Raw genomic sequence first — 18,861 nt, forward strand, 5'->3', positions numbered from 1 at the left:
AAAACAAACCAGTAGCTTCATTTATTCAGGCCACTCTCACGATTAGTAGAGACTATTTCTCAAACAGATATTGTTTGTTTTATGTGTCATGCGCTAATCATCAAAATCCACAAAGGCAGAACAAGAAAACAAAGAAAAAAGAAGGGTAACTAAATGTGAAAACATTTCCTTTGCTTTTTTTCCAACATGGAAACAGTGGCTGTCGGCAAAAAAAAATGGTAACACCTCGGTGTAGAGCACGCAAAAGCACAGAAATGTTGCCTCATGGCAGGTACGGATAAGAGGAGACACTGCAAAAAGGCCCTTAGACAATTTAATCTTATCTCAAGTGTTACAAATGCATCACACATGCAGCAACATAACATTTAATGTAATCAGTATATACTAAACACACTCAAAATCTGTGTAGCATCTTACTCTTGAAGACAACACGTGGCATTAATGCAAAATATGGTATGATGTCTTAATTTGCTTACATTATTATATTGGGACTAACATAAAAACACTAGTAGAAACTATTACTCCTACTGCTACTGCATGCTATTTTAGTACAACCAAAGGCAATCATTTTGTAAATACCTCAGATTTGAGCATAGACTGTGGCAGGTGTTAATATTAAACATGGAGAGTGATCCCGAAGTGGTTTTGATTCCAGACTGCAGAGCACCATCTGTTGGTGTTAAATTTCCATTGGTCAAACACACTTAAATACGTCAGAGCCGAATCAAATGGAATGTCTGGGTGATAGATAGCAGATGGGGTTAAATCACCAAAAATCTGGTTTATGTGTAAAGGTATGAGGTGTTGCTTAATGTTGCGATGTTATATAAACGTTTTTATAATTTGCAATGCATATTTGTTGTATTACCAGCTCACTCGCATTATAAAACCATAATTGTTAGGTTTATTTAGGTAGCTCAGGTGACAATATGTATATTATTTATCATACTAGTAAAACACAGTTGGGGAAAGAAACACAGACGTACCCATTTGGATCCTTTCTTGTTTCCATAAAGCAGTTTATTTTAAATTATTCCCATGTGCTTCTTGATTGTGACAAGAGGACATGATGGGTGGTCATTTGAATTTCAGCTGCTTCCAAGTCAACATGACATGTGTAACAGTGAATTCATTACAGAGAGTACCTGAAATTAGCATGAACACTGTAGAGAGAGGCTACCGTGAAGGCTTCGCTGCAGAGTACAGATAATCAGATCAAGGACGTCTGTCATCGTGAGCAGGTTCTTTGAAGTCCACAAGAAAGTGGACTCAGATTCCAGTGACAATTAAGACCTAAAACATTTCAACGTACACACACAGTCTTGTTTTTCCTGTCAATGAACAGTCAGCTTTGAAAAAATGCAAGATTTTATTTAGGACACTTCAGGTGAGGTAACATACATACTAAGATGTAGATGATTTGAATTACACAAAAGACAGAGTACCAACAAAGTAACAAAACATAACATCAAATAGTAGTATCCACAATGAAATGAAATGCTTCCAGTGCTTTAGGGACTAATTTGATGTCTTGTTTAATAAATACATGTTATTGACAGGCTGTGTCCATTTCAGTCACTATTCTACACAACAGATTTCACAGGATGTGTTATTCAGATAGGGGTCGTTATAATAAATCTACAGAGGCAAAATAACCAGCTTCACAACCATTACAGATATGAACACTGACAAACACACACTATTTTTAGAAGGCAAGCAGAAAAACACACTGATACAAGTGTGGTTTCAGTTATGTTTGTGTTAACCATAATTAACCACAACCCCACCCTCCACATCATGTTCTTGTTGCCATTTGCAGATATTTTAGGAATAAGTACAATATTAGTCATCCTCAAAAACATTGGTATTGAATTTAAGCCAGCATTTTAGTGATCTGGCGCCCCTATTGGAATATTGAAACCACCCGCAACTACAATCACATGGTTAGTGCTAGAAAAAGTCTTGATTGGCAAATGTCAAAAAAGGTCATTGTCAACTGTTGGACTGAAACAGGATGCACAACTTCAAAGAAGAGTACATTACTTTTTGTCAGGCTTCATAAATACTACTCCATGTCCAGCTGAATTGTCCAATATAAACAATAGTTTTTTGGTAGAGAGAGGCTGAGGAAGGACAGATAATGGCTAAGCTGAGTTCTCATGTTTATTTATGCTTTGAGGCCATTGAATTTTAATTTTCATCTTCCATCACAATAACTGACGGATGTTAACAATAAGTAAAAGCGTTAGGCATCATTTAGAATAGATTGGCCTTCTTCTTCATGTCATTACGTTTCCAAAGTGGAAGTCTTTCAAATTCTTGAATCTCCATCCCAAAAATTGCAAAGAATGAATCTGGAGAAAGGTGATGCTGCAAAGAAAAAGCAGGAGAGGACACAGTTTGGAAAAGTCAAACGTGAACATTCATTATGAACAAATTGTCAAGAAGTTAATGAGCATGGTTACGTTCATTTAAAGATCAAAGTACAAATGTGTGTCATTAAGGTGTTTTGGTTTATTAACAGCATCTTCTCCTGGCATTAAAAGTATAAAAAGACAAAAATAATACAAAACATTGGGTTATAAAGGACAAAAACGTGTCACACTTTACCTCTAGTCTTGTTCTGTCAACATCCTTGGGGAGCTTCCCTCGTCCTCTGTTAGTCACAGTGAGCAATTCATAAGGGTAGACCTTGACCAAATAGAGACTGAATGAGAACGCTACATAAGTCAGCTATAACACAAGCTACGTCTAAACACACTTTTTTGTGTGTTTGCAAAAGAACACACTCATCACAATAAATCCTTGTTGTGACATCTCTCCTCTGGCAAAGAAATAATTTGTGGCAAAAACAGACATTAAATATATGTTATACTTGCTTTCAGTTCCAACAAATTAGGCATCGACACTCCTCTGTCCATTCTTGCTAATGAATGTTCCTCATGGATGAGCTACAGAATTAAGAAAACACATGCAATGGGAAATGTCATGGCACAAATAATTATTCTAGAGTTTAAAGGTAAATGGCTGTGAGTAAACATAATTATAAGAGTCAGCATGTAATATGTGATCCACATGACTTAATGAAAGTTTATGGGAGTGCAACTATGAATTGAAACCAAGTTACAACTGTATGCTTCTCTAAACATGCTGATGCACACAGTGAGGTGAGGTCAGTCTTTTAGAAAAGCAATAAACCAAACAGGGGATGGAAGCGTATCATTAGAATTGGATCTCGGCGATGTTGCTCTTACCGGATTGAGGCCATTGTGACCGTATCCTGGCAAAGAGGATGTTTGGGATGATGAAGAATTAGGATCTGTGTGAAAACAGCAGAGAGGTTAACTCATCATGAGCTAGTTTACACCCAGATTGAGCCCAAATTAGATCAGATTTAGAATGAAAAATGAAAAGATCATACTGTACCATGCTGTTTATAAATTGGAGGTTTTCTGTACATGTTAAAGCCTTCGTCTGCAGTTGGAAAAGAAAAGTAGTTTAGCACAAAACTAATTTTATTACATAGCTGAACCAGAATAATGCTATTTGTCAAATCCCCCTGTCATAAAAACAGTGTGGGGACCTTTAAGTTGTACTGCACTGTACTGTTGCTTTTACACAGAAAAAATAGAAATATTCGGCAGATGTAATGCTTGAAACTAAAATAGCTAAATGATATAAACTCAGCTCATTCAAAGCTTGTCATATCTCATCCACACACAAAATCACAGCACTGCTATAAATAGGAATGAGTGTAGATGAATGTGTGAATACATATTTATTCAATTAATCAATTCAAGCCACAGAAATTAAACAAGCAAATCATGCAAAATGGGAAAAGGAAAAAGTTTCTAAAGGAATTAGGTAGACCTCCTATAAGGCTGTCATATGTTGAGTCTGACATGCTCTCTAAGCTTTGACCACTAGATGTCTCAGTACATCTTTAAAAGTATGATCACCTGTGTGTCATCCTCCACTGCAGAGGGAAACTTACCTTTGGTGTGAGGGAGAAAGTGGTGACATAAAAGGGAAGTGGGACAGGTGTTGCCAGAGAATAAGGAGGGGGAAAAGGTCGGCCCTGCTTGTTATTCCATTAAGGAAGTGGAAGGAAGAGGAGTCGTGGAGGTAAGGAAAGTGGTGGTGCGACAGAGAGAAAGTGAGCACAGAGGGAATTAGTGCCATCATAAAGGTAATAAAGAGAAAGAGATAACTGTACTGTGGAGTTCTGTACTCACCTGGCCGATGAAAGTGTTGTGGCGACCTGGACAGAGTTGGAGTGTAGCTGTGACGATTGTATGGTGAGTGAACTCCAAACGATCCCTGGCTCGTAGCTTTTGGTATGTGCTTTCCCATTTCAGAGCTCTCCTTGACAGAGGGACGACAGAAGAAAGCAGCAAAAAGTCAAAAGTGTTTAAAACATACAATTTTCAGGACAGGGTCTTCTAGATACTGCATGTAACCCTGCATTTAAAATACTGTATTTACCTCTGTGGCTTCAGATACGTTTCCTGGTGACTAGAACAGAAAATGCAAAACAGGACATCCTTAGATATGATTATATTCAAAGCTTTTTAATAATCAGCAGCACTATTGCTTCAGAACAAAACATCCCTCCATTCTCCACAACTCGTGTCTTTGCATTTTGGACGAAACACAATTAAATGTGAGAACAATAAAATAATAATACAATAAAATAAGACTTGAGTTGGTTTAAATCATACCAAGACTAACCACACAAAGACTTTGTCATTGAATACAATGTAACTTGGAGCATCATCCAGTGTTGTTACCTCTGCGGGGCTTTGCCTGTCCTGTCTGTAGCCTTGGTTGTCCAAAGTTGAGGAGGTGTCATTCTTATAGGATATCATTTCAGGATGCTCTATATCATATATAGCCTTGACTCTAGGAATCGCTGCTAAGTCTCGATAATCAATGATTTTATTATCTACTTTTGCCTGGAACCGGGAAAAGGAGGAGAGGGGAGGATGGGGGTGAGGAGGAGACAGAAGGAGCAAACAGTAAAAGTTAAAGGTCAGAGGTCACTCACATCACATCAGGGAGGAATGAAACTTTAACACCTCAATGGTCTGACCTTGGCTTGCGGACTGGACAAAAATTAATATGATCAGTTTCTGTAGGACCTGATTCAGTATATAAAAGATGTTTGAGTCTATCAGATAAATTGTCCATAAATTAAGTGGCGACTTAATGAGGGTAAAGTTTATTCCATACAATAAACCAACAGGGTCATGATGGTTGAGAGGAGACGGGGGGGAGGAAACAAAAAGACACTGAAAGCACTTCTTTATGCAATCAAATTTAATCTGAATTGCAATTGCATTCAGATTAATGAAATTAAACTAAATTCCAATTCAATATGTGGTTGAGTTTTTTCAGTATATAAATTAATAATTTAAAAAAAAACATTGACTCTTTATCTTACAACCACAATTGAAATTGTATTTTCTCTCAAACAAGATGAAAATAGTTCCGACCAGTCAAGGTAAAGTTTTAAAATGTATGGAGAACCTGATTCTTTTCATGTTTTTGAACTGTCTATTTTGCTAAACGCTTGTTTTATTTACTGTTAATAGAAATATCTTGCAAGAAAGACACTCTGTCAATGCGATTTCCCTGTATGAACGAAAGGGATACATGAAATGTGAATCGAGCCACAGTTGATGATGCTGAGCAAATGTCACCAGAACTTACACAGATAGTTCGACCAGGACTCCCTGGAGTGCACGAGCCTGGTCTGGAGCAGGAGCTTTCAGATGAGGATCTGGTGGGCTATAGAAATAGACAAGTCAGCATTTGTGCATATGTTGTCTCTTTACATGCACATAGTGAATGGGGATTACGTACATCAGTGAGACAGATGCTTTACGGTGAAAGAACACACCGGTGTATATTAAATGGCGCAGGTTCTGGTAGAAGACCAGAAGTGAACACAGCTACGCATGCAGAGCTGTCCTCAAACTAATTCATTGCTCTACAAATGAAAAGCTCTTCTGAAATGAGTGAAAAGTGATCATTCCTGCTTCTCTGAATCAGCACACAAGATCCAATCACCCGGCTAGGTGAGCAACATGTCGTGGGAAACAAGTAAGCGTGGTTAATGCGAAAATATGAGATTACAGCCCGCTCACTCTAGAAAACAATCAGTGCACACAGCAGGCCTGCTCACAATATTAACCTTGAGTTCATGTGGGGGGAAAAAGAAATCAAGACAAGATGTTTTTGGTCGACTGACCTGGAAGGAAGACACGTGCAGTAAAGACATGGACACAGCTTATTGTCTTTATCATATAGACCAATAACTTGTAGGTGTCATATGTTCCTTGTAATAGCACTCTCACCAGCTGGATATTAGCAAAATAACGTTTGAATTGTATGAATAATATCATGTTCACATTGCCTCAGGAAAAGAGTCCTATCTGAGGTCTGATTTAAAACAATAGAACAGTCTTTATTAGTGGGGTCTTACCCTGCAACTGTCCTCTGTCCTGCTGTTGTCTCTGCATTCTGGGTGCCAAATTGTCGATCCTGTGAAGGCACAGACGGTTCATGCAAAAGACAAGGCTAAAGTTGTTGTTTTTTTTAACGAACCGTTAAAGTTCGAAAGCCACAAGCTACAAGCTGCACTGTGTATCCATGGTTAATTTCTCAAACTGACCTTGCAGATACATTTCTTCACCTTCTGTGAACATTTTGCCGCAACGACTGCATCTTGCACAGCTGGGGTGATAGTGTTTGTGACCCGCCTGTAACATTTGATAGTTGTTTTTACCAAGAACCAAAATGAACATATGCTTTCTGACTACTCTACTACTACAGATACAGAGAAACAAAAAATGAAATGCAAATATAAATAAAATCAGGAATTTCCTCTTCAGTGAGAGAAACTATTACCTCAAGGACCTTTCCTGTTATATACTTCTGACACATTTCGCATTGTACCCCAAACTGGACCTGATAGTCCCTCTCACAGTAGGGAACACCATCCCTGAAAAATAAAACACATTTCCTCATGTGTCTGCTAAATGCTGACATAATTCTTCAATCTGAGCTGAATTTTTAGTAAAATACACTCAAATGTTAAAATTATAGCTTTCTTCTGGATTTATTTCATTATATTTTTTTAAAGAAAAAAACCTAGCTAGAACTGAGAGAAGCTGCAAATGAGACATTTGTATTTACTTGCTGATATATTCTCCGCTCAGCACTTTCCTGCAGGCTTTGCACTTGAAGCAGCCCAGGTGCCACTGGCTACCGAGCGCTAACAGAGCCTGGCCATTCTTGATGTCTCTACCACAGCCTGTGCAATCTGAAAACACACAAATACCCTTTTTTTAATAAGATAAGCCCAGGTTATATGATGAGAAATGCATTCCTTTGTTTCTAAATACAAAGTGCATGTATGGCCTCAACAGAGATCCTCTTAATATCTCAGAGATGATTGCTATTGGCATTTTAATCAGTTTAAAATAGCTTGGACTTTCTCATCAAAACAAGGGGAAAGAATACACACATAAGAATGTAATCTGACGTGTCACCTGCAGAAAAGTGTCAAGGTTTTGTTTATCTATGGTGAAGGAAGCTGACAGATGTGGCACTGACTTAGAATGGCCCTTCAGCACAGGATAAACTATGCACATAAACATACAGCTGATATAACGTAGGAGCCACAGCTGCCAGTGTTCAGTGAATAATCCACTGTCTGATTAGGTCTGCAAAGGATCAAGGTCTGTGATCTATTCTAAAGCTGCAGTAATAAATATATTTATATGAGCAGCGGATCAAGAACTACGTGTTCCTGCTTACTGGGCAAAATGTACAAAATGCACTCACTACTGGAACAGCTGTTGTTAGGAGTAGGAGACACAGGTCGACTACAGCGCTGACACAGGCGGTCTTTTCCACTGAAGGTGACACAGTCGCCAGCAGGAAAAGGCTGTCTGCAACACAGAGGAAGACATAGAAGGTTAAGAAAATGTACTGCTGCTGGCATAAATCAATCTTCCGAAATGTTTTCGTTTTTTGTTTTTTCACAATTACTTGCAAATGGTGCACACGAAGCAGGTTGTGTGGTATGTCTTTCCCAGGACTGTGACCACCTCTCCTTCCACATACTCTCCACAGTTGTTGCAGAGCGTCCCGTGAAGCCTCTGGAAGTCCAGCGGGCAGAGGTAGTGGCCATTCCTCACGAAGAAGCCACTCTGAGCCAAATCACAGCCACACACTGCACATAAAAATTCATAGATTCAGTCCGATGGTTTGATAACTGAAGAAATTAAAGCTGCACTCATCAGTTGCTTGTAGTAGTGGACCCACTGAGAAAGCGTCTTTTAGCACCTTGTTTTGGTTGTATTGCCCACAGTATACTACCTTTCTAGTAGCAGATGGCAGACAACGTTTATAAAGCATTTACCAGCTAAATAGGTGACTGTAGGAAAACATAAGAGCGCATTTGGTTAAATATTTATGGTCATAAAATTGTGTGTCAGTTCTGTATTTGCAGCTTGTTCGTGGGGAAGTAGCTTAAACAAAACAAACCTAGGACTTTAGTGTCATAGTGTGTGGGTGCGTCTACCTGCATTCTTCAGAGCGTGTGTGCTGATCAGTTAAGTGACAAGTTACTGACAGGGCTCAGTGTTTTCTCTCTTAGCTTGTTTTGAGTCATTTGATATGACCCAACCCATTTCCAGGATTGTCCCTCTAAGCCTGCCACAACAGAATCTACTGAGATGCCAAAGACACATTTATGCCGCTCTATTCCTGTCCTGCGGTGAGCTACTCATAGTGTACAAGAGTTTTATTTGAAGGAATACCATCTTTAAGAATAAAACACGCACAAACATTCCTCTGAGTCTATTCCTGGAGCTTATTCGATTCACTATATTTCCTATTCGGTGATGCCCACAGACCCCGTTGAGCCCCAGGTCTTGCCGCTATTAAAACGCTGCAAGGTTCTTCTGCTCTGAAAGTCTCTTTGTTTGCTCTGCACTGTGTAACTATGTAATGAGAGGCAAACAACACGAGAAGCTTGTCAGTGTCAATTAGCAGAGACAATAGCCGGCTGAGTAAATATGTTTTCCATGAAGCAGAGCATCTGCAGTGAATGACCATCTGAAAACCCAGAAGGTTCTCACAACAGCCCACTGTGGACAAAGAATGTCGTGTAATGAATTGAATTCGACTGATACCTACGGGCAAATTCTGCTCAATTTAAAACTATCCTGCTGGAAATAAAGTGTTGTAAGACTCCCTCCATAGTTACATGTTATTATTTGCATGTAAAAGTGTTAATACTATGTGTTAATATGAATCTGACTGCATTCATAATTTGAAAATGTGTATCAGAGAATCCAACCCCACCTCAACTTTCCAGTGACACAAAGGGTAACGTCAATATAACAACAACACAGGTTCATTAGATCGTAGATGTCTGACACGCCACCTGCTCACATCTGAACAAATCACTCGCCTTTGCAGGTAAAACACCTGACGTGGAAATGGCTGCTGTGGACTCGCAGCACCTCTCCTTTGCATGGCTCCCCACATCTGATGCACTGGATCACTCGCTTCTCCGCTGGAGGACTTGGGTGGTAGCCGTCCTCAGCATGTAGTACTACAATGCAGAAAATATAAGTGAATCTGAAATCCATGTAGCGAGGTAACAGAGGAAACCCAACGGAAGAATATACGCATATGCCACAAGTCCTTGAGGCTGTACTTAGGTGCAGCAGTTGCATTGCTAATGTTATTTTAATAGTATGCACAGAAGGCATAACAAATGTTTACATTATGTACAGTAATGGCCTGTTAACATCGTAGCATCTGCTTATTAGCACTAAGCACAACGTTCAGGGGCTGATGGTGATGTCACTAGTCAAAATGAAAAAACATAAGTGGCACTACAGGTAACGTAAGGGGATCCAAAGTCAGCAGGAGCATGAACGTCTGGCCCAACTGCATGAGAGCTCACAAACATGCTGCACGATGTCATAGAGATTTGAAAAGGTTCCACTGTGCCACATCAGTGTCGGCTCGTGTGTGCTCAGTCTCGTGAACCCTGTGTCGCACTGCATCATGTGCTTATACAGACAAAAGCTCAGCCTCATTCCTTCTCCTTCTATCTCCTTCACATTTATAAGGCAGCAGAGATGCCTGGACAATCTAATCACGGCCCACTTGAAGGGTCTTGAATGTGATTAGCAGAGGAGAGAGAAAATGGAAAGAATGTGGCACGTTGAGAGCACTCTGTCTGCCAGTGTGTGGACGCCCAGAGCAGACCACAAATAGATAAACAGACGCATGGCACTTTTCTTTTTTGTGATACACAGTCACAGTCCGAAGGGTCTAAAGAACGATTTCACTTCTTCACATGAAAGATTTTTACACCCTGAGAAGCTTGAAGAGGAAATGTTTCTACTCAGCTCAACCTTGTGAACACTGAGAAAACCGAGTCAAGCACCATCGGTATGCGGCCCTGTTACAGGAGAGATTTGTTACTATGGTAACAGGCATGTAGTAACAAACCAGATTAAAATGCCTTGTTTCTCAAAGGTTAATAAATAGTTTGCTCCAACTGATGTTACAGTTTTAAAGGTTATGCAGCGTTATAAAATGGGTTAGTGTTGAAAAGGTGTTTGATTTGTATGTACTTAGTAATCTATAATCTAAAATCTACAGGCAGATTTTTGCAAAGGCTTATGCGTAAAGAGCAGCACAACATCACAAAAGTAGCAAAAAGCACTTTTGATTAAAGTCGTTGCATGAAAGCACAGTTTAAACCTGAACTTGGATATTCTGCAATGCAACTGCAAATATCTTTTGATCATACAGTATGTGTTATCTATGCCAAACCTAACAGAAACCTAGTGAGAACAGAACCCATCCTGTCAGCCATTACTAACAAACACTAAGAACTCAGCCAAAGTGGCTCTTGTCCTAGAACGCCTACAGTATTTGTTGATGACAGAGCTGTGATGCCAACAGAAATTCATACAATCCATTTGTCACAGGGGAATGCACAGAATTATTGCTACAGCCCAGAAATGTTGGTTAACGTTGAGAGGAAAGGCTTTATTGTGTGTTATGTAATGTACATAAGACACTGTATGTCTAATATAGTAATGTGCTGTTCATACAAAACGCCGTCTGCTTTCAGTTTTTGCTCTTAGTGGTAACACGGCCCTGTAGAGGCCTCAGATAAAGGGATTTTTAGGAGTCAACTTCAAGTCTTTCTTGTCTCTAGCAGAATGTGAAGCTGATCTGGTGTCAAGTATTAGCAAATGGTAGATTTAGAAAGACAGCAAATGGAGAGAAACCCGAGACACACAGCTAATCACACAGGCCAATGTCCAGCTCTGGAAATCTGAATGTGCAGCGACTGATGAAGGTGATGATCTACATTAAGTGTTCACTTTTTATCTACGTTAAGCTATTGCATGCTTAATATACCATAGGGGTATACTGGGAACCGTGCAAAGAGCTCATATAGTTATTTATATATATCATATTTCTTTCCCTTTAATTATTTACCATTTAAAGGATGATGCCAGTAAGTTAGTAATGAAATAGGTTAAAGTAAATAAGTAAGTCTGAGAGGTTTCAGATTTAGAGCTTTGTCAGGTTTGCATACTCCTGCATACCAAGTCTTTTTCATTTATCTACTCTGATGCACCTTCCAATGTAAAATGAGTATAAAAAGCCCATAAACTGTCTCTATTCAGTATCTGGGAAGTTTCCTGAGTCCATCAGATTACAGTGCTTTTATCGCAACAAACTATTTTAAGTATTTTTCCCACTAAGTTACTTATTATTACAGTGAAAGTGAAAATGATTTCACCGTAACTGAGCAAAGAGCCTCTTCACCACTTTAACCACAACAGAACATTGTTCTGCTGTTGCTCTGGACCAGAACAATTAAGGCAGCACACTGCTTATTTCAGGAGTGGTTCTAAAAACTTACATCAGCTAGAACAACTGGGAAACGCCACAATTACCTGTAACAGCTATACTTGCACTTTTCCCCACTTGGCAACTGGAGATTTCATCTCCATATTTAGTCTCTATTACTGGGAAAGGCTTACCGACTGCCAGTTTTAAAAGGTCTAAAGTGTAGCATAAATAATTGCATGTTTGTTTCCAGAATTCCCATAAAACAGACAAGATTTGTAGAATATAACACAACGTATAACGTTATTATAAATATTATTTTATCCTGCATGTTGATGAGTTTGTCCAAACTAATAATTCATTTTTTAAAACATTTAACCATAAATGCCATTTGAGAAAAAGCAAAAATGAAAATGCAAACGAACACATCAATTTGAAATAAACAACTGTGTGTTATACAATTAGCATCACATCAATCTTTTTCATGTCCTTAAACAAAACTGTGGATAAAGCACAGAGTTTGTTTTTTTTTTTTTTTGCACGAACAGTAAACTTATTTCTAAGTTGCTAACAAATCATATACAGGTAAAGACAAGACGTTCTTTCTTTCTCATCCACTATCTCACACACACACTCTTACAAATGTCTACCTTTCGCTTTCATGATAGTGCTGCACTCCTGCAGAAGAGCTCGTTGCAACGGATCAGAGTGAGGTGAGGGACGAACTGGACTGCTGGTCCAGAGGAAAAGGGGGTGGTACGAAACACAGAGGGCAGGAATGACTGAGTGTGTGTGTGTGTGTGTGTGTAGGGGGGGGCTTCATAGAGGACAGCAGGAGTGGAATTAACTGCTCTTATTCTTCTGAAACATGACCTCATCCACACAGGAAGGGACTGCATTTAAACTATAAAGATTTTCATTGCAAAAGCTCTGCAATTCTAAACATCCTCTTATGAGAAATGCATCACAGATACTGTTGTTTGAAGAAATGTGTGCATTTTGAGAGAAATCCGACAAAAACCTGAAATCTTATTCTCATTTTTTTATTTCCTCATTCTGTCTTACATTATTTTTGACACATTCAGACTATGTTAAACGAAACAATAGCGTTTTATTATAACAACTCATAACCCGAAAAGGTGTCAGTCAGGCTAATCAGTTAGAAATAAATATAAATGTCTCCTTACCCAACATCTCTGCAGGTATTCCAGCCAACTTTTCACACAGGATGTAGTCGTTGGGGTTGATGAAGGGCAGCTGCTCCATCATGGACTGTTTTGGGATGAGGTAGAGAACTTCTGCTAATTCACCATCTTCAATTATCGACATGCGCCTCACAGAGTTCTTCCGCTTGACCCGGTCCAGAACTACCATATCATTGCTGTGACTGGAGCCGCAGATCCTGCCCAGGCTGTTGAGGTTCAGAAGGCTTGACATGCTCACCGTGTTGAGGATTTCAGCCTAATAGCTCAGGCTGAAGACTGACTCCGAGGGAGAAACCATAAAGCAAACCTCGACATGTTAAAGCCTTCTGCTGGTCTTAAGATGCTTTCTAAGACTTTGTGACTGACTCAGCGTATGTGTGTGCGTTGTTCGTTAGATGGTCGAAGACTTACGCCTACCACCCGCCCTTTAAGAAGATTAAGCAAGGTGTATTTTTAGGTTTATCTTCACAGTAAAAAGAGGATCGGAGCTCTAGGAAGTCTCTATCAGCTAACCTTCTTCACTTCATTCCTGTGACTTTGACTTGTGTCACAGATGTCATCATGTCAGATGCATCCCAGTGACTGGGGCACTCCCTTAAAAAGATTATGAGCTGTACCCCTGTATTCTAACGTATCATCCAGTTTTGCATGCAGGTCAAATCCTACTGATAAAAGCAAAGCCACTGTGTTTGTACAAGTTAAAATGTTCTGTCTGATCTTTGGTTGGATTATGACTTCATACAAACACCAGCTGGACAGAAAATAGTTCATCTTCAAAAATGTTTCATAACCTCCTGACTGTAAAGTTTTTGCATTGTAAATTGTTATGGTGTCCAGTATAGACTAGACATGTTTTGTGAACGCTTAGATTTAGAACTGGCACAGAGACAGGGACAGGAGGTTGTCACCCTAAACCTGGATCTTCAAAGAACTGCCGTACTAAGGACTGGAGCATTGGTCAAGAAGATATGTGAGTGTATGTACAGTATATCAGTCTAGAAGTATCAAATATATATTATATTGAATTTAAATTCTAAAAACAACAAATGTAAACAGAATATTCATCTCTGTATTTGGGTGTAGGAAAGGAAACCAACTTTTTACTCAACATTAAATGAGTCTTGATAAGATGTCTTATGCATTAGTAGTGTTTGATATATTTACTGTGAAAATGTACTTAAAAATAACTTTAATACATTCATCAACATCCAAGTCAACATATGGAGGGCTAGCCGTTAAAGTATGCGTGATTCTAAAGCACATGTCGCCATATTTATCTGTAGCTATTTAAATGCAGTCTAGATACTTGTAGGTGTTGACAGTATGATGGAGTCAGACAATAATGGGAGTTACTATTGCACATGAACTGGTTTTATCCAGTGCACACAAATATGTAGGGTGCGCCACCTACTGGATGTAATGGGCCATGAACACGCTGAGACTCAAAAAAGAATTAATACTCATCATCCCTCAGAATGGGAGCAGCAAGGTCAAATCTTCCTGTACACAGAAAACATTAGGGTTTAAGATGAGCAGACGAACATTAGATACAAATTAAAATTGAGAATTTCAGCTTTTATTTGGTATGTACACCTCAAATGAGTGATATTTACATTTAGCATACGCTTTTATCCAAAGCTATTGTAAGAGGGCTAAATATGTATCGTAGGGTTTGTTAAATCCAAATGATTGCAGCACGTTTCATTGTGTGTTATGACTGTATGACACGTTTACAGAGCAGATATGTTTCTTGTAAACAAAAAAAATGTAAATTTTATTAAACCCCAATAGCTGTGTATCCACACACTCTTTTTAATGAAATATAAACCAAACAAATCCAAGATGGAACCAAGTAAACATGTCAGTAACATACTTAGCCTTCATTTAGAAATGTAGCTTTTGCTTCTTGGGCAGTGTAAAATATTTTGAATTCCCTTCTTTACATGTGATTTTTGAACGTATAAAAAAAATGATTAGAACATTTCGCTGTTTCATTTAGAAGAAAATTATATAAAAATACACATTTCAGGGCACTCATTTGTATGTGATAATCAAATGAATAATCCTAGTAAGGTCCACATGGTCAGTGGTGGCAGTGCTGTGGTGAGCTGAGTGGTGATAAAATGTGTTTCAACTCAAACAAACAAACACATTTTAAGAAAAGATAAAAACCTAAAGGGATAATTTCACTGTAAAATGTTTTTTTTTTTTTTTTTTTTTTTTTTTTTTTAATACTGACGGGCATTAATTAAAAACCTGAAAAAAGTAGTGTATATCCACTAGTACACTCAGATACTAGTTGGGTGGAAATATTGTTTAAAACATGGATGTGTCTACATCCATTAGCAATGAGCTTCCACTGAGGTATACAACAAACCGAATTAATTCAGGTACAAAAAACATCAGATGTAGTGAGAAAAATGCTTAAATGTAATGGAAGGTATTAACATGAAAAACTCATGAGTTGATGGAACGAGATCGGACAGCCTCTTCATCCTCATCCTCATTTTGCTCGCCCTCTCCCTGGGTGAGAGGCTCTCTGTCTGAGTCTCTCTCAGCCTGCCCTGACCTCTTGGTCGTCTTGTTCAGAGTCCCACCCTGTAGAAAAATAAATATTTGCTAATACTGACGACATACACTCAACATTCATGAGATGATTTACAGACAGACTGTGAGATGTCTGACCTGTCTGTGGTCCACAACGTTGAGCAGCACCGAGGTAATGATGCAGCTGATGGTGTTGGCCAACATGAAAATCATCATCCTCTGCCAACGCCACAATGGTATCTTAGTTTCACTGTGCAAAATTAAAAAGAAGGACAAGGTAAGTAAGATATGTGAAATACAGCAGGGGGCATCAGAGCAATAGGACCCTGATCTGAAGGATTTCCTACCTCGACTTGGTGCCTAAAATCTGTCCAACAACCAGATTGGACACCCCTATTCCAATCATCTGTATGGACGTGGCCAGCCCCATGGCTGTTCCCAGAGTCGCCTGAGGTACCACAAGGGGAATGGAGGGCCACATGCTAGCCTGAAATACAGGACAGACAGGAAAAGTCAAAGACAGCATGCAGACATGAAATGGAAATCTTAAAAACAGCCTGTTTGAGCCAAACATACAGCAGCAAAGGAGTAGGTGACTCCCAGCCAAATGGTGGAGACCAGAGGAGGGACAAAGGTGAAGGCCAGGAGTCCGAACACAGGCAGCGTGAGGAAAGCACAGACCACTGCAAAAACGCCCCGCAGACCCACATAATCCTGGAACACATAAGCGAATTTCACATGGTACGCCAACCTAATTTTACATGTCTTCATATGTTGGACTGCTTTAGGATCCATTACTTACTATAAGAATGCCCACGCAGGCTGACAGGACCAGTGAGCTGTCGTAAACTGCCCCGGCGATATATGCTGCCTCCTTCTGACTGTAATCATTGTACTTATCCTGAATGAACTTACTGGATGAGAAAAACAAAGAAATATGTTAAAAAGTTTGTTTTGCTTTTAAGTGAGAAATAAACTAAATTTAAACTAAATTATTCTACCTGGCATCTGCAATGAACGGGAAGATGCCGTTGTAGAAGAACATGATGGTAAGAACCAGCAGCCAGTATCTTAGTGACAAGAGCTTCACATCCTGAATCCTCTGTATATTGACACAGAAACAAATTGCTTAATACATGCAATGACTTCGGGACACACTGTGTGCACTCAACTAAATACTGCACATTGGCGGGGCAGGTTATTACTGAGAATAATGCTCATACCACTTTGCGGGACTCCGCTTGAATGGCTCCATCGAGACCCAGCTGCCTCATTCCAATTTTATCCAGTGCACTGACTACGATGGCAGACACAAAGCCCAACACACACAGAAGTGCACCTAGAAAACAAAGGACAGTGCACTCATACTTGAACCTTTAACATGACCTTTTGTTATTAATAAATCATGCCATAAACCTTGGGATTGTCTTACCACCCCAGAGTGTCCACTGAATGCCATATTTTTCTTCAAATTTCTGGGTGAGAAAGAAGTTTAGGACTGAACCGAGGCGAGAGAAAGCCAGCGTCAGACCAAAGGCCAAGGCCAGCTCCTTTCCTTTGAACCAGAAAGCTGTGATGCGGTTCTGAACAACTGAATGGAAGAGCGTGAAAGAACGTTTTACAAGGACTATTTACATTGATGTAAACACTGCAAATAACATAATTTGCAAAATGGCCAACTGTGAAAAGAAATATGTGAAATGTAGCCACTGTAATGTTTCTCTTACTAGTCAGAGATCCATTGCCTGATCCAAACAGCAGGCGACCTGTGAGCATTAGTGGCAGCAGGTAAGGAGATCCCTTGAAGTGGGAACCCAGTGCAAACAGGGACGAGCCCAAAACACACAGGAAAGAGAACAGAAACACCCCGACTGTAAAGAACAGCAGACAGACATCAGATTAGCGTGGCTCTTTTTGTTGTTTGCTTATTTCATGAATTTTGCAAATATGATGGATAAAGGCTTACAGCGGTTTCCTAATTTGTCTATCAGAAAGCCAGCCATGATCACCACGACTGCATTCCTGTTGATGGGAGAGGAAAGCATCAACTACAGCTCTATTCAGTATCTATATGTATATATTTGTGCGTGCACTTACGTCCAAGCATAGATGGCATAGAGGAGATTGTACTGCTGAGGGGTCATTCCCAGTCCCACCACACAGTCCACAGTCCCATTGATCACTGTGGCATTAGGACACGTTAGGTTCTGTCAGATAAAAGTTAATGTTATTATCTTAGTCAGCTGCAAACTGAGGAGAGACTTTGGATTTTTGACACCAAACTAAAACGATCATGTTGACTTAAAGTTGATGAATTCCTTGATACTGATCTGATCTTTAGCTCTTACTCACCCCTTGAAACTGATCCTGCAGAACACTAGGGATGTCAAAGCAGAAGTAGGAGCCAAATGTCAGCAGACAGTTGAAGAACAGCACCACAAAGCGATAATACGCTGTAGAAGGAACAGGGTGTTTAGGACAAGACATGAAGTTACAGAACACTTTTACCACATTGCAATGACAGGATTTCAGTTTATAGTTTGAATGAAAATATTTCAGACCCTTAAATGCAATATTTAAACCATGTGAGTAGTCTTTTTTTTCGCATTAAGTCTTGTTTTTTTTTTTATATAAGTCAAGAGTTAAAGCATGAAAATACTGTTATTGTGCACAGCTAAAAACATTTAAGTGAAATAACAATAAAGAAAGCAGGTTTTAGATCTTCACAGTGGAGGGGGCTTGATCAGAATCTATCAGATGATGTTCCCTCTTATCAAACTTGATGTAGGAACAGAGAAAAACAACTGTATGGATAAAATGCAGAATTAGCTTTGTGATGAAAACATACAACGGGTAATATTTTTTATTACACGCCCATTACAAAGGAAACCTCAGCTAATCTCAGGGTTTTGGGAACTAGTCACATGAGCTCGGTGCTGACTTGGATGTTCAGTGGCCCAGTTTTTCAGGGAAGTTTATAGAGGGAGCTACGAGGCAGAATTTCAGGACTAAACTAGGTCATTTTAAAGAAATAACACTGTAGTCTGACTTACCTTTCTCCGCCGGTTGCGCCATGGTGAGGAAAATGACTATAAGACTATAAGACACTTCCTAATCACATCATTTGGTGTTGTTTACATGAACAGGCTGCTGTAGCCGCGTTAGCTAGCAGCAAATGTTGAGGTTTCCTACAGCTGGTCTCCGC

The 18,861-nt window shown here is 39.4% G+C and overlaps 2 protein-coding genes across 2 annotated transcripts; both read right to left on the reverse strand.

Moving 5' to 3' along the window:
- Positions 1 to 1,213: 1,213 nt before the first annotated feature.
- Positions 1,214 to 12,629, reverse strand: LOC113156146 (actin-binding LIM protein 1-like). Its single transcript, XM_026351090.1, has 18 exons — positions 12,555 to 12,629; positions 9,488 to 9,631; positions 8,059 to 8,242; positions 7,852 to 7,958; positions 7,201 to 7,327; positions 6,913 to 7,006; positions 6,677 to 6,764; positions 6,488 to 6,546; positions 5,713 to 5,790; positions 4,791 to 4,955; positions 4,486 to 4,515; positions 4,236 to 4,365; positions 3,995 to 4,078; positions 3,427 to 3,474; positions 3,255 to 3,319; positions 2,880 to 2,951; positions 2,611 to 2,691; positions 1,214 to 2,370 (listed from the first exon to the last, which is right to left on the reverse strand). The coding sequence occupies exons 1-18, from the start codon at positions 12,565 to 12,567 to the stop codon at positions 2,257 to 2,259; spliced, it is 1,683 nt and encodes a 560-aa protein (XP_026206875.1). The 5' UTR covers positions 12,568 to 12,629; the 3' UTR covers positions 1,214 to 2,256.
- Positions 12,630 to 14,663: 2,034 nt separating this feature from the next.
- Positions 14,664 to 18,842, reverse strand: im:7160594 (major facilitator superfamily domain-containing protein 1). The gene is made up of 13 exons (XM_026351094.1): positions 18,710 to 18,842; positions 18,009 to 18,109; positions 17,754 to 17,863; positions 17,623 to 17,678; positions 17,384 to 17,527; positions 17,089 to 17,247; positions 16,880 to 16,995; positions 16,658 to 16,758; positions 16,459 to 16,570; positions 16,233 to 16,370; positions 16,004 to 16,143; positions 15,795 to 15,906; positions 14,664 to 15,707 (listed from the first exon to the last, which is right to left on the reverse strand). The coding sequence occupies exons 1-13, from the start codon at positions 18,729 to 18,731 to the stop codon at positions 15,567 to 15,569; spliced, it is 1,452 nt and encodes a 483-aa protein (XP_026206879.1). The 5' UTR covers positions 18,732 to 18,842; the 3' UTR covers positions 14,664 to 15,566.
- Positions 18,843 to 18,861: the final 19 nt, after the last annotated feature.

The sequence above is a fragment of the Anabas testudineus genome, chromosome 19, assembly GCF_900324465.2.
Source record: "Anabas testudineus chromosome 19, fAnaTes1.2, whole genome shotgun sequence".
NCBI lineage: Eukaryota > Metazoa > Chordata > Actinopteri > Anabantiformes > Anabantidae > Anabas > Anabas testudineus.

Bases quoted from the DNA above. Each gene is read 5' to 3' on its own strand.
- LOC113156146 (XM_026351090.1), bottom strand. The intron at 7,328-7,851 runs GTGAGTGCATTT...GTGTGTTTTCAG, and splicing joins TAACAACAGCTGTTCCAGTA to ATTGCACAGGCTGTGGTAGA. The intron at 3,320-3,426 runs GTACAGTATGAT...GTTTTCACACAG, and splicing joins TCCAATTTATAAACAGCATG to ATCCTAATTCTTCATCATCC.
- im:7160594 (XM_026351094.1), bottom strand. From the start codon at position 18,731: ATGGCGCAACCGGCGGAGAAAG. The intron at 18,110-18,709 runs GTAAGTCAGACT...TTCCTTCTACAG, and splicing joins GGCGCAACCGGCGGAGAAAG to CGTATTATCGCTTTGTGGTG. The intron at 16,996-17,088 runs GTAAGACAATCC...TTTGTTTTCTAG, and splicing joins TCAGTGGACACTCTGGGGTG to GTGCACTTCTGTGTGTGTTG.